General features: G+C 35.4%; 1 protein-coding gene and 1 long non-coding RNA gene across 3 annotated transcripts; one reads left to right on the forward strand and one right to left on the reverse strand.

Moving 5' to 3' along the window:
* The first annotated feature begins 3,719 nt into the window (after positions 1–3,719).
* LOC9311583 (expansin-A23) lies at positions 3,720–5,391 on the forward strand. The gene is made up of 2 exons (XM_002875469.2): positions 3,720–4,418; positions 4,569–5,391. Exons 1-2 carry the CDS (start codon positions 4,265–4,267, stop codon positions 5,186–5,188), a joined length of 774 nt encoding a protein of 257 aa, XP_002875515.1. The 5' UTR covers positions 3,720–4,264; the 3' UTR covers positions 5,189–5,391.
* A 7,970-nt stretch (positions 5,392–13,361) lies between these two features.
* LOC110228627 lies at positions 13,362–14,543 on the reverse strand. Of its 2 annotated transcripts, XR_002332100.1 has the most exons (4): positions 14,132–14,543; positions 13,857–14,039; positions 13,529–13,760; positions 13,362–13,436 (listed from the first exon to the last, which is right to left on the reverse strand). It is a non-coding gene; the product is annotated as an uncharacterized LOC110228627 (long non-coding RNA). The 2 variants fall into 2 exon arrangements; XR_002332099.1 differs by having other exon boundaries at positions 13,857–14,543.
* Between the last annotated feature and the right edge of the window lie 1,466 nt (positions 14,544–16,009).

Here is a 16,009-nt window from a genome sequence, read left to right on the forward strand (position 1 = left end):
ACAAAGAGCTAGGACAAAAAGATACAACCGAGAAAAAATAACCGTTAATATTTTATAGAAAAGTTGCGATAAAAAGACACAAACGTGAAAAGTAATGTTAATATTTTAACGGAAAGTTGCGATAAAAAGACACAACCAAAAAAATAATCGTCAACGAAAAAAAAAACCGTCAATATTTTAACTAAGAGTTGCGATAAAAAGACACAACCGAAAAAAAATAACCGTCAAACTTTTAACGGAAAGTTGTGATAGAAAGACACAAACAAAAAAATGACCGTAATATTTTAACGGAAAGTTAAGATAAAAAGACACAACCGAAAAAATAACTGTTAACGAAAAAAGTAACCGTTAATATTTTAACGAAGAGTTGCGATAAAAAGATACAACCGAGAACAAATAACTGTCAATATTTTAGCAAAAATTGCGATAAAAAGATACAACCGAGAAAAAAATAACCGTCAATATTTTAACAGACAAAAAAAAACACAATCGAGAAATAAATATCGTCAATATTTTAACAAAAAGTTATGATAAAAAACAGAAACGAAAAAAGTAACCGTCAATATTTTAACGGAAAGTTGGAAAAAAATAACCGTTAATATTTTAACGAAAAGTTGCGAGAAAAAGACACAACCGAAAAATAACCGTCAACTAAAAAATTAACCCTCAATATTTTAACGGAAAGTTGCTATAAAAAGACACAACCGAGAAAAAATAACCGTCAATATTTTAACGGAAAGCTGCGATAAAAGGACACAAACAAATAAAATAACAACCAATATTTTAACGGAAAGTTGCAATAAAAGACACAACCGAAAAAAACCGTCAATATTTCAATGAAGAGTTGCGATAAAAAATACACCCAAAAAAATAACCGTTAATATTTTAACGAAAAGTTACGATAAAGAGACATAACCGTTCAAAAGTGCAAAATGCATTTATTGAGGTTGTTATTTTGGTTAATAAAACCAATTTGATATGTAGTCTAATGGTTGATGTAAAAAATCTTCGTAGTATTACTAACTATACAAAAAATGCAATGAAATTATATAATGGAAAGAAATAACTTTAAATGAATAAATGCAACTATAAAGATATAACTGTAAACTGAAAAGATACAACTGTAATTGAACAAATATAACCGTAAATAATTCAACAAAAATTCAAAGAGAAAATTCAATAAAAAGACATAACCGTAAAAAAATAACCGATTTAAACGAAAGGTTGCGATAAAAAGACGCAACAGTTAAGATGTGCAAATGGTATTTATTAAATTGCTATTATATATAGATTTATGATTGCATGAGTTTGTAAAAATTCATTCTTCATGCCCTAATACAATTCATCACACGTGACGTATATGGTGATGTAAAACTCTCTTTTTTGTGGTGATTTAAAACATAAACCTAATAAAACCAAGACCACAAAGAAGATTGGAGAAAGTTAAGTTGTGTCTTTTAAAATTGTCTTCATCGTTTCTTTTTAGGTCAAATTAAGGAAGAGAACAATTTAGGGGTAAGATAATTTTCTTCATAAGTGAAGGAAGACGTTCACGGGGAATCAACTCACTTAACACTTAGTATGAGATTTGTTTGATTATAGGTTCGTATATTCAAGTATACTAAGATTTCGTATAATTTATGAATCAAGGATTTCTATCTGTAATTTTTCTAAAAAAAGGTTTCAATATTTAATCTATAAACTTATAGGTAGCTAACTTTCTGATTATAATTTCTAATTGATTAGCTAAATTTCAATATTTAATCTATAAATCTATAGGGTAAAAGGAGGGGAGATCAACACACTTTTATTTTGCTACGTCGTTAAAGTTAATTGTTGGAAATGAGACTTGATTCCGAATAAGGTGGTGCTAGTTCTTGGTTGACTTGTGAATATATACAAGTTAGATCACAATCACTTCTCATGTAAGATGCATTCATCTGCTCATAACAAATTTATTAAACTTCATTTCATATATCTTAAAAGCAGTTACACAGTTACACTAGAGTGCGGGTTAATGGTTACTTCTTAATTTTTTTGAAAACTTTGTAATAGAACAATACATGTAAAATGTTTGTTACACTTGAAAAAAAAAATTGAGACTTCAAATCTGTCAATTAAAATGTTGAGCTATCATGAAACGTGTTTATATTTCTATAATATGATATATACCAAAACAAAATCATTCGATTAATTTATATATATATATATATTATCTATAAACTATTAACTTAGTTTTATGGTCTCAATTTAAAACCATATTTTTTTAACTATACAAATTTTTATGTTAATGTAAATATTTTACAATGATAAATACATGTACTCCCTCTGTTTCACAAAGAGTGTCATTCTACCATTTTTCACACAAATTAAGAAAACTAAACAAATGTTATTTTTACCTCTTATTAATAAACTAGATAATACCCTCTCTATAATTAATAAGCTCAAATAATAAGGATAAAAAAGAGAATTAATCTTAAAAACTACATTGAAAACATAAAACGATATTCTTTGTGAAACAAAATTAAAACCTTAAAATGACACTCTTTGTGAAACGGAGGGAGTATTAAACTATACCAAAATATATAATTTTGTGTAATTTATTTATATTTTTGGATCATAATTAATCTCTCGCCCATTCACGAATGACAACATAACTAGATAACAACCCGCACGATGTGCGGGATGAAGTAATTCAAGTAAAATTATTATAAATAAAATTATTATCCGGGATCTAAGATCAGTTTGTGTAAAACAAAACATGTTACAATTTTTTTTGTTTTATTCAAATTTGGGACTATTTCATATAAGAATGTGTTTTACCCGTGAAATATTTGAACCTTGAATAAAGCTTTAACGTGATAAAAAAATATTGACAAAATGTTACCATTTATGGCAATATGTCTTTCCGTATGTGTTAAAGATTTCGAGATTTTGTAGTATAAAAAGAAATTTTTTCTTTTAATAAGTATAAGAAATCCAAATTTAGCAAAGATGAGATTTGATAGTTTCCAAGCTAAGATTTTGTAGTGTTCCAAATCTAAGATTCTTAGATTATGAATGGATTATTTACGAAATGATTATAATGTGGCCAGATTTTGGTTTATATACAAATGTGGTTATAATATTTTCTTCGAAAAGTTAGAACTCCTCAAAAAAATAGGATTTTAAGTATTCGTAACATATATAGATAGGAGATTATCTTATTTATTTAAGTAAAAAATTTATGAAAGATGTAAAGATTTTGTAGTTTTGAATTTGAGATTCTTGAACCAAATATATATATTTTATCATTTAAATATAAATATAAATATAAATAAAAAGATTGTTTACCCATCCGCTAAAGAAAATTTATATAAATGTATATAAAGAAAAATATAGTAATATAAGGTAAACAAAAAGTGTATGTTTTTAATTATTAGTGGGATATATGGATGTATGAGACTAATGGCAAATTCTGCAAATAGTCTAATAAATCTTGGGTAATTATCTAAATAAAAACCAAATCATTGTGAGAGCGACACATCAGCGTGGCAATCTTGTTAATAACACATGATGGTAAGTTTTTTTAAAAAAATGTTTCTCTATTAATATATAGGAGATACTGTATATTTTTTTGAAACAATACTAACTGAACTTTATTTTTTTTGTAAAACTATCTACTAATTTATTGGAAAAAAACATTAAATAAACGGACAATTTTTTTATTATTATTTTTTTTTTGCAGCCATTCAAACGGACAAAATTCAGTATCGAAGGCCTTCCAAAATTAGGATTTCTTGTACGAAAGATTGGTTGACTATTGTACGATTCTGTACGAGCCGTGCTTTAAGTTCTATGAAAAAGGCTTTTTGCCCAAGGCCATAGGAAAAGTTTTAGACGAAGAATGCCATATTTTTTCTTTCCCAAAATATTTCATGAAATTCCAAATTCACATCGATATCATATCTCTACATTGACAATTTTGATAATAAACGTATCAATCTCTCGTTCTCACTAAGGAAGTAAATAAATACAGCGAATATGCAAATCCAATCTTTATTCGATTATAAATTTCTAATAGTTAATGCCCGGACACTAAAATTCCGCAATCAATCTCAAGGCTTAATAAGGCAAAATATTTTCTGCTGATTCTCATAATTCCCTTAAACTAAAAATCTTACAAAAACCATAACACCAACGTTCCATATTCTTCTATAAATAAATGATTCTTCTTTTTCAGTAAAATTGTTACAATTTACTCGGAGAGAAAAAAAGAAAAAACATGAACCGATCAATGACTTTTGTTGTGTTACTGACGATTCTTGTCTCGGTGGCTAACCTTGGCTTGGCTCATGTCGGTCTTACTAATATCGACCCTTCGTGGTATGACGCACATGCGACGTTTTATGGCGATATGAGCGGCGGAGAAACCATGCGTTAGTATTTTTATTATTTGATTATAATGTCTTTTTTAATTTCATTTTGTTAATGATTTCTTTATGACTTTTTTTTTTTGAACATCTATTTTTCTTTAAGTATAAATCAATCGTATGTATATTTTATTTTAATACTATTTGGTGTGACAGAAGGAGCATGTGGTTACGGGGATCTATTCAAAGAAGGTTACGGCTTAGAGACGGCGGCGCTAAGCACGGCTCTTTTCAACAATGGCCAAACTTGTGGTGCTTGTTTCGAGCTCATGTGTGTGAACTCTAAATGGTGCAAACCAAACGCTGGTTCAATCAAAATCACAGCCACTAATTTCTGCCCACCAAATTATGACGAACCGGTTCAATACCATTGGTGCAACCCTCCTAACAAGCACTTTGATCTATCGATGAAAATGTTCACTTCGATGGCTGAGTACAAAGGAGGGATAGTTCCGGTGAAGTTCAGGCGAGTGGTGTGTCATAAGAGAGGTGGTGTGAGGTTTGAGATTAAGGGCAATCCTTATTTTATCATGGTTTTGGTGTATAACGTTGGAGGGGCAGGAGATGTGAATAACGTTGAAATTAGAGGGCATAAGAGTAATTGGATCGTTATGAAGAGGAATTGGGGGCAAATTTGGAATACTGGTGTGGATTTGGTTGGACAAAGGCTCTCGTTTGTGGTTCGGACCAGTGATGGTAGGAGCATGACGTTCTTTAATGTTGCGCCTGCGAGTTGGGGGTTCGGTCAAACTTTTGAAGCAAAACTGAACTTTTAGATGTTTTCTTTTAGGGATTTATTTATTTTAGAAGACTGGTAGTTTCCAAAGTTTTTTGTTGGAACGTATTTTTTCATAATAATAATAAACAATTATAATCTTTAGATTTTGTTTTTTCTAATAAAATTCTTTATGTATTTTGTTGGAAGTCAAATTTTAGACAGTACTGTCGTTTTATTGATGAGTGAATTTCTGTCACCATAGAATAAGTAAACTAACAATTATTGAGATTAAGGCAATTAGTTTATTCTATCCATAAATGAATAGGCTTAATTATCAGCATAGAGTTAGTGACAAATACTGGCATGAAATAAGTTAAGAAGCTGTTGAATGGGTCACATAGGCCAAATTCAAGTGAGCTGGATTATCAGTTTAGTTAAGTGGGGCTTGAGCAAAACACCTAAAGCCCACGTCTTATCCACAAAAAGTCCATTCGGTCACAAGCTAGTTCCAAATGCATGCTATGTATGGCCTCTGAGAGAGTGGTCGAGAAACATAAAAGTTACAAATGAAGTTTACTCAAGATAAGTTGAGTTTAAAGAAAAGAGGATGTATTCTAAGTTAATACTTCCTCATAAGGTTTCTTTGAAAGTACAGAGGAAAGACGCACACAAAAAAAAAAACATAAGGAAAATGGAAGGAAAGACCTAGAAGCAAATTAACCTAGATCCCATTTAATTGTTGGTATACTTGAAAGAATGTTGGATATGTGGGAAATCCAGACCTCAGTTCATCGGGTAACTTCGAGGTACTAATCGTTAATATACAGTTTGGATAGTAGTAAATAAATCGTCTATATCTCAACTAGAATTATCAGCTTGTTCCATTGATAACCTAAAAAACGGTTTAATTTCCAACAACCTCCAATTGGATATCATATCAGTCAAACTTTTTGCTTTGAATTACAATTTTCAATGATGAGGAAAGAAGACAACACAAAACGAATGAAAAGATGTTTTGTCAACATCTAAATCCATTGTAAAGTTTATTTATGTTTAGACTGAATAAGACTACTAATAAAAAAACATCGGCTATGGAGCTTTTCCTCAATATTCTCTCTCTTGCACACATACTGATTAAAGAAAATGAAAGAGAGAGTTTATTATCCTTCTCCATCTACTTATAATCACTTCTATACATGAAATTTTGTATATCATTGATTGCTTGTCATGGTTATAGGAGATGTATCTCGTAGTCTCTCGTGTATTACAGATAAAGTAGTATATCGTGGGTATTTTGTAATTGCAAATAAAACCATATGTGGTGAATCCGTATGTTGCAAGAAAAATTGTATGTTTAAAAGTCACATGTAAAATCGTCCATCATAATTAGATGTATTGTTGGTAATAGATTTTTGATTGATAGATCATCATTAGTTTAATCCCGTTGGTAGATGATATGATAAAATCAACGTTATAATATTTTTGTCCTAATTCTTTTTTCGATTTTCTCTGCTGACGTGGCAGGCGAAAACAGAGGCGACCTAGGGTCTTTTGCTTTCTCTGCACGAATGGAGCCGCCGCCGGCTTCTCCGGCCGGATCTGGGGACGTTCGGATACTGGAAAACAGTCTGAACCTCCCTCTAGTGGATGGTACAAGTCAGAAGGAGTTAACAGAGGAGAAACAAGGATCAAAGTCTAAGGTAGCAGAAAGTTCAGTGGATGTTTCAAAGGAGAACAGTCCTGCGCAGTCGGATGGATCATGTCAGAAGCTTTCAACCATGAATCCTGGGGTCTCCAGGCCACCAGCAAAGAAATCGTATGCTCAGGCTGCTCAGAAACATGTCTTTACCAAGCAGAAGTTTGTAGTGTCAGAGGTTGATGGAAAAGAAAAAGTTGTGGTTCCAAAGGAGTGTTTGCAGGGGCAAAGCCTTTATGGGAAGATTTCTTGATGGGGAGATTCCTTAACACGAAAGCACCACATGTGGGTAAGATACACATGATAGTGAATAAAATTTGGAGGTTGGGTGATAGATCATCACTGATTGATGTTTTTGAAGTAGATGAAACAACAGTCAAATTTCGCATTGGAAATGAAGGTATGCGACATAGAGTTTTAAACCGAGGTATGTGGAATATCATGGATATCCCTATGATCATCTCCAAATGGACACCGTACGAAGAGGAAAAGCAGCCTGCCATGAAGTCGATTCCCTTGTGGATTACATTAACAAACGTGCCGTTAACTCTGTTCACCGATAAGGGTCTTGAATTCTTGGCAAGTGCAGTGGGTAAGCCTAAAAGATTGCATCCTAAAACAGAAGCTTGTGTGAGTTTTGAGGAAGCTCAGATTCTGGTAGAAGCGGATTTGACCAAGGATCTGCCAAAAGAGTATGTTTTCACAGGGGAAGAAGAAGGAGAGCTTGACGCAGTGGTTCAGTACGCATATCCCTGGTTACCACCGAGATGTAGCTGTTGTAAAAAATGGGGACACCTTCTAAATACATGTCTCTCGGCTGAACGAAAGGTTGTGCAGGAGGTTTCAGTTTTGGCATCCCCTGCGGTTGAAACAAAGAAATCTCAACACACTCCCGCTCAAGAGGCAAACACAAGTAAGACATCAAATGAGAAGGCTGCAAGGCTAGAGACTGAGAAAAATTCTACTGCAATCTTAATTAGCAATTATGCAAATGGGAAGGCTGCAAATGTTGAAGAAGAATCAAACCAAGGTTGGATCACTCCATCCAGACGTGGACACAGTCCACATAAACGAGTAAATAAACTTAATTTTGGTGAGGTCTCTCTGCTTTCAAACACGTACTCTGCTCTTAGTGGAGAAGACGAGTTGGAAGGAGGAAGTAACTCTTTAAAAGACGATGAGCCGCAGGAGCCAGCAACTGAGGTGCTACATAAAGCTACTCATGACCTGGAAGTAGTCAAGACTCGAAAAGCAGAGTTGCCTCTACGAAAATCTCTTCCACGTGAGTCAAAAACAGCTCACAAAACAATCTCAATTTCTTCTACTCAATCTTCTAGGGACCCCCCTCGGGATCAGAGAAAGAAGAACCTCCCCAAACATCATTAATGTCGGGTTTCTTTTGGAATGTACGTGGATTAAACAAATCAGAAAAGCATTCCGTAATAAAGAAGTGGATAGCAGAACAGAGTTTTCAGTTCGGTTGTTTGATAAAGACAAGGGTTAAGGAGAATAAATCGCAGAGGTTGAGTGGTAAGCTATTTCAAGATTGGTCTGTAATGACAAACTACGAGTATAATCGGCGAGGTCGCCTTTGGGTGGTCTGGAAGAAAAGTGTGAGACTAACCCCTTTTTTCAAAAGTGGTCAACTCATTACATGTTCGGTGAAATTGGAAAACCATGATGATGAGTTCTTTTGTTCTTTCATCTATGCATCAAATTTCATGGAGGAAAGGAAGGAGCTATGGAATGATTTGAAAGCTCATTTTGACTCTCCTATCATCCGTAGTAAACCTTGGATAATTTTTGGGGCTTTAATGAAACTTTGGACTTGGAAGAACATTCAAAATCAGATGATAATCCGGTAGTAACTCCGGGTATGCGGGACTTCCAAGCAATGACAAATTATTGTTCATTTACAGATTTGGCGTTTCATGGTCCGCTGTTTACTTGGTCGAATAAGAGAGAAAATGATCTAATTGCCAAGAAATTAGACAGAGTATTGGTTAATGATGATTGGCTTCAGTCTTATCCGCAGGCGTATAGTGTTTTTGAAGCCGGAGGATGCTCTGATCACTTGCGTTGTAGGATCAATCTGAATATTGGGGCTGGTGGTGTGGTAAAAGGGAAAAAACCTTTCAAATTTGTCAACGTTCTTACTGAAATGGAGCAGTTTAAACCAATGGTGGAGGGCTACTGACAAGAGACAAAACCTCTCTTTATGTCTATGCAGAGCCGTAGCAACGATTATGAGGGCCGCCCGCGGGAAAAAAAAAGGGCCACTCTAGAAAAGTGTATACTACTTATAAAAAAATTTAACCATAAAAAAAAACAAAAAACAAAAAAAAACCTTCTCTCACGCTTCAGGTGATTCGAACTCATGACCTAAGATATGTGGTGTATGACATAATACCACTAGGCTACCAAAACACATTGGTATTTGAGGGCCGAAAATATTAATAACTTCTCGGAGGGCCGCAGCTCCCGCTTCTCTTGCTTCTATCCAGCTACGGCTCTGTGTCTATGTCATCTCTATTCCGGTTTTCAAAGAAACTCAAGGGACTAAAGCCTAGCTTAAGAAATTTGGCAAAGGAGAGAATAGGTAACCTAGTTAAAAAAACAAAAGAGGCGTATGATATCTTATGCCAGAAGCAAGAAATAAACCTCACTAATCCTTCACCGCAATCTCTGCAAGAAGAAAATGAAGCTTATGACAAATGGGTTCAAGTGGCTGCATTGGAAGAGAAGTACTTGAACAAAAGTCGAAACTGCATTGGTTGATGATAGGGGATAGGAACAATAAAGCTTTCCATATAGCTGTTTCAACTCGAGAAGCACAAAATGCGATAAGAGAGATTCAATGCCAAGATGGTAGTGTGACGGCGCAACCAGAGGAAATTAAAAAAGAGGCTGAACGATTTTTTAGAGAGTTTTTGCAGCTAGTTCCGAATGATTTTGACGGTTGTACAGTGGCTAAACTTCAAGAATTATTACCATATCGCTGCACAGTGACGGATAAAGAGATGTTAACTGGTTTAGTGTCGGCTGCGGAGATAAAGAAGGTCTTGTTCTCGATGCCGAATGATAAATCCCCAGGCCCGGACGGCTTCACATCGGAATTTTATAAGAGTGCTTGGGATATTGGAGATGAGTTTGTCTTGGCAATTCAGTCTTTTTTCACCAAAGGGTTCTTACCTAAAGGCATCAACACCACGATTTTAGCCCTCATCCCTAAGAGAAAAGAAGCAAAAGAGATGAAAGATTACATACCTATCTCATGCTGCAATGTGCTATATAAGGTCATTTCAAAAATAATCGCAAATAGACTTAAAGAGGTGCTTCCAAAATTCATAGCGGGAAATCAGTCGGATTTTGTTAAAGATCGTCTCTTGATTGAAAATGTGCTGTTGGCGACAGAATTAGTGAAGGATTATCACAAGGATTCCATCTCGGGTCGCTGTGCTCTAAAAATTGATATTTCCAAAGCTTTTGATTGAGTCCAATGGAGCTTCATTACAAATACCCTTCTAGCAATGAACTTCCCATCGGAGTTCATTCATTGGATTACTCTATGCATCACTACGGCTTCATTCTCGGTACAGGTGAACGGTGAATTAGTGGGTTTCTTTATAAGTGCAAGAGGCTTAAGGCAGGGCTGCTCCCTTTCCCCTTACTTATTTGTTATGTGTATGGAGGTGTTATCACAAATGCTGGATAAAGCTGCAGGTGCAAGGAAATTTGGCTATCATCCGAAATGTAGATCACTTGGTTTAACTCATTTGAGCTTTGCTGATGATCTTATGATCCTCTCCGATGGCAAAGTACGATCCATTGACGGTATAGTTCAGGTGCTTGATGATTTTGCTAAACGTTCCGGTTTAAAGATTAGTATGGAAAAGTCCACCATGTTTTTGGCGGGAATTCAAGAACCAGTACATCAAGAGATCACTCAACGTTTTCCTTTTGAAGTTGGTCAACTCCCAGTAAGGTATTTGGGGCTTCCTCTTGTTACAAAGCGATTCAACTCTTCGGACTACCTCCCTTTAATTGAGCAAATCCGAAGAAAAATTGAATCCTGGACATTTCGCTTTCTCTCATTTGCTGGAAGGCTAAACTTGTTAAGCTCAGTTATTTGGAGTGTTTGTAATTTTTGGCTAGCAGTTTTCAGGCTCCCTCGAGCATGTATACGGGAAATCGAAAAAATATGTTCAGCGTTTCTATGGTCGGGTGTAGAGTTTAGCCCAAAGAAGGCTAAAGTCTCATGGGATGCGGTTTGTAAGCCAAAAAATGAGGGAGGACTGGGGCTGCGCTCATTGCGTGAAGCAAATGAGGTGTGTTGTCTGAAGTTGATTTGGCGTATCGTCTCTCGCAGCAACTCTCTATGGGTCAAGTGGTCTGAAACACATCTTCTAAGAAAGCAATCATTCTGGTCAGTGAAAGAGAACTTTGTTTTGGGATCATGGATTTGGAGAAAATTGCTCAAGTATAGAGTTGTGGCACAAACATTCTGTAAGGTGGAGGTAAGAAATGGAGAAGCTACTTCATTTTGGTATGATAACTGGTCGGAATTAGGCAGAATCATGGACGTTACGGGGGACAGAGGAGTGATCGATTTGGGAATAAATCGCAGCCTCTCTGTTGCTGAGGCGTGGTCTACAAGCCGACGTAGACGACACCGCACAGCAACTCTAAACCACATCGTAGATACTCTTCAGGTAGCAAGGGGAAAACGGACAGAGGATCGAGATATAGTGCTCTGGAGAGGCAAGAACGACATTTTCAAAAACTGCTTCTCAACCAAAGACACATGGAACAGAATCAGAACCACATCAACTGAAGTCACATGGCACAAGGGAGTTTGGTTCCCTCATGCGATTCCTAAATACTCTTTCTGTGTCTGGCTCGCAGCCCTCAATAGGCTAACAACAGGGGATAAGATCGACAAATGGAACACAGGTTCACCAGTGGGCTGCGTGTTTTGCAACAACGATCTAGAAACCCGGGATCATCTGTTCTTTCAATGTGGCTACGGGTCAGAGATTTGGGCTGCACTAGCTAAAAACATATTCAAGGCAAGATACTCAACTGATTGGCCATCACTCATTTCTTATATCTCCAATATGCAGCAAAACCGAATAGAGAGTTTCTTGGCTCGGTACATTCTCCAAGCAACAGTCTACACAGTTTGGCGAGAGCGGAATGGTAGACGACATGGGGAACATCATAACTCGGCAGTTCAATTAGTAGGTTGGATCGACAAGCACACTCGGAACACACTTTCGTCCATCAAACTGTTGGGGGACAAAAGATATGACAAGGGGCTCCAAATGTGGTTTGAATCAAGACTATAAGTTTTTTTTTCTGAGTTTTGAATTTCAGCTTTCGGTTTAAATTCAGACGAACGTTGCACTAGTTGTAAAAACAATATTTTTTCTTTGAATATAATTTAACATTACATTCAAAAAAAAAAAAAAAAAAATCAAAGTTTTTTTTTATAATATAAAACCTACATGCTACATCAAAAATAAAACCAGTGTCGACATCAACTTAGAAATATGCATAAAAGGTTATGGGCTAATGTAATTACTAAGTGTGTGCTAGATTTATGTTTTTGTACTATGGGAAAGTATAGTGAGTGTAAAGAGCATACAATAAAGATGACATAGAAATTTGTTAACAGTGGTTCGGTTAACAATCTACATCCTCGGGACCTAGTCCATAAACCACTCTAATAGAACAAGATTGCCAATACAATTGCATGCGTATGATATCAGTACAAGAAATATCTACATTATTAGCATGAGAGAAGAGCTATTATATGTCATCAATAGCGTTTTCATAAATGCTATGTTAGGCCCCTGTTATGGTAGACCCCCCACGTACGATAACGTTTTTTATGTATGCTATGATAGACTATTCTACCATAGCATTAGTAAAACGCTTTTATATTGTTAATAATGACGATATATATGTGCTATGAACTATTGTTTTTTCGATGCTATAATATTCAGTGTTATGACTCTTATTTTATGCAGTCGTATTAAGCTATTTACATTTGGTGAAACCTGCTTAATTTGCAAAATAGTCAATCTATATACCCAAAAAAAGTCTTAGATATTATCATATTCGAAGAAAATAAAACACATCGATCAAGAAAACAACAAAAAGTAACTCTTACACAAGCAAATGACACACCATTTCCTCCTTAAGTCAAGTACATAAATTGGCTCCATGTTTTGGGTCAGCTATCTCCTTCTCGTCTTTACCTCGAACAAACAACTCCAAATTCATGTAGTCTTTAACGTTTGAGGAGATAGGCAATCTGGATAAAGAAAAAAAACAAGAAAGAAGACTACTTGAGTTATACAATCTTTCAGCAAATCCATAGAATAAAGCCCAAATTGAACTTAACATTATTGACCAAACCACAAACTGTTTTGGCTCGTATCTGCACTGCAACAGATTTTGATTCATCAAATCAAGAGAAAAAGCTTTATCTGCTTCAATTTTAAAAACATAGTAAAGTTGCAGTTGTGTACGCACCTTGAACTTGATTAACTTCTCCATTTTCTGCTGGTACTTGAGAAAAGACAGCCATTTACTTTTCAATTGCCTAATAATAGCAAAAGAAAACAAATATAATTTACAAAAATGTCAAGTTGATCAAAATGACAAACTTTTTAACGATATTAGAGAGTAACCTACCTGTATTATTGGATAACTTCTTTCTACATGAGTTAGAAACATTCTAGAGCTTGTACTCACGTCACTTTTGAACTCCCTAGGCAAGAAGAAATAGAATCACCACATTAGTATTTCCATCTTCACCTTGCAAATTATTCTCACCAGTCAATAACTTAAACTGCTCCTGCAACCCTACAAGCTCCTTCTCCTAAACACCTTCCTTCTCATTCTTACTATTAACAAAATATGTTCCCTGCAAATACCAATCCCAATTCAGCATAGGAACAAGCAAAAAGGCTTCAAATAAACATCTAAATGAACTTGAGCATGGTAAATTAGAAAATCTAACCGGGTCAGGATCAAGCTTTTCTTGCCCATTAGACTCGTCATCATTATCAACCCCATCAGATATAGAATTAATAGAATACAATCCACAATTAACAGCAACACGTCTAATGATTTAAACCCTGCTTCTCCAAGTATGTATTGCTTAAATTCTTTAATTATGTCCATTAGCTCTTCACAGCTGAATCTGAGACACAACTACGAACACAACTTAACTAGAAACCACAAATTTGAATTATAGCTTATGGAGAGTGAAATTAGACCCGAAGATTTGATTACCCGTCAAATGCTAACACATGAATGAGGATTAGGGTTTATCTCCGATCTGCTTACCCACCTCTGAGCTTATTCTTCTTCTCCGCCATCTTCCGCATCTACGTTAACATCGTCACAACTCCATTCGCTCTGTCAAAATCGAAACTCCTTTGATTCAATTCAAACCAGATTTGATCAAGAAGAAGACAAATAAAAAAACAAACCCAACAACAAATTCAATTCAAAATCAAACGAAAATGAGAAGCAAAAGATAAAAGTAACGACCAAATCACAAACCACCTCTTTACAATCTCTGAAACTTTGTCACCCAATCTTCTTCTCCGTTCTAGATTGTCTCATCTTCACCGTGACTAGACCCATTCGAATCTGGGTTTCTCGCTTTCATTCCCACGAGGGAGAAAATCATGGCCGACGAGTGCTTTGAGAACGCGCTAGATTGGCCGCTGCTTTAACTTCCGACGAAAACTACTTGCGAAAGCTCGATTTTGGCTTCCTAACTGAGCGAATATGTCTTCAAGCAACATCTCTCTTCTCTGGGTCTCATGTGGAGAGATGAGAAAAATTAGGTCACAAATGGGTTTTGTGATTTTTTCTAAGTGTGGGAGGTAAAAAGGGTAATATTTGGCTAAATGTTTGCACTCACAAGTGAAATTTTAAATTTTCGTTTTAATTTTGGCTAAATGTTGAGCGGTATAAGTGATTTTAGATTTCAGCATAGAAATTTTTATCTTAGCATTTACTAAATGCTATTATATAGTAATCAAAATTATAAACTTATCTTTAATAACAGTTGGGAAAAATGAGCTATCGTCAGGTGCTATTAATGTGGAGTTTTTTTGTATATACATAATACATCATAACTATGCTTACCATTCTTTTCTAGATAGACTTTAGAAAACAATATCAAATACGCATGCTTTGTTGGTGTTTTGAAGGAATGAGAAAACAGAGTAAGAACAATGGTTGTAACTTGATCTTTATTGATAACTAGAAAAAGTATTACAACTCAAGTAACATTTTTAACAATCACACGATCTAGAGTATTTAAACAAACCGAACAGATGTGATGTGTAAATGAAAGAACACAACTCTTAATCTAAAAGACACAACCTTAAAACAGAGTATTTGTGCCTCTTGATCAAGTAACTAACTAATGTGAATATAACTAACTTATACGAGATTTTGATTATAGTTCAACACTCCCCCTTAATCAAATCTCGGCTTCACTCCAAGCTTCTTCCTTAGATCTTCAAACCTTGTTCCACTTAAAGCCTTAGTGAAGATGTCCGCGAGTTGATCTTCTCCTTTGCAATACTCTAGTTGAATGAGCCCTTTTTGTTCAGCTTCTCTTACATAGTGATACTTGATCTCTATGTGCTTTGTTCTTCTATGCTGCACCGGATTCTTTCCAATTGCTATTGCCGACTTGTTGTCACACAAGATGGGAACTCCCCCTTCAGTCTTGAGACCAAACTCCTTCAAGAGCCTTTGTAACCAAACAGCTTGGTTTGCTGCACCACATACGGCGATGTACTCTGCTTCCGCCGTCGATAAAGCCACGGTTTGTTGCTTGTTTGACTGCCAACAAAACATACCCGATCCAAGAGTAAAGACATAACCTGATGTGCTTTTCATGTCCTTTGTAGAACCGCCCCAATCGCTGTCCGAGTAGCCTATCAGTCTTGGTGTCTCCACACTCGTAAAACTTATTCCAAAGTTTAATGTTCCTTTGACATATCGTAACACCCTTTTTGCTTCTTGGTAATGCTTCACTAGTGGTGATGACATGAACCTTGATAGATAAGAGCTTGCATACATCACGTCAGGTCTTGATGCACATAGGTACAAGAGTCCTCCAACAATGCTCCTATACTTAGTTTG

The sequence above is a fragment of the Arabidopsis lyrata genome, assembly GCF_000004255.2.
Source record: "Arabidopsis lyrata subsp. lyrata unplaced genomic scaffold ARALYscaffold_5, whole genome shotgun sequence".
Taxonomy (NCBI): domain Eukaryota; kingdom Viridiplantae; phylum Streptophyta; class Magnoliopsida; order Brassicales; family Brassicaceae; genus Arabidopsis; species Arabidopsis lyrata.

Excerpts from the sequence above, each read along its gene's own strand:
- LOC9311583 (XM_002875469.2), top strand. The coding sequence starts at position 4,265 with ATGAACCGATCAATGACTTTTGTTGTGTTACTGACGATTCTTGTCTCG. Across the intron at positions 4,419-4,568 it reads GAGCGGCGGAGAAACCATGC|AAGGAGCATGTGGTTACGGG; the intron begins GTTAGTATTTTT and ends TTGGTGTGACAG.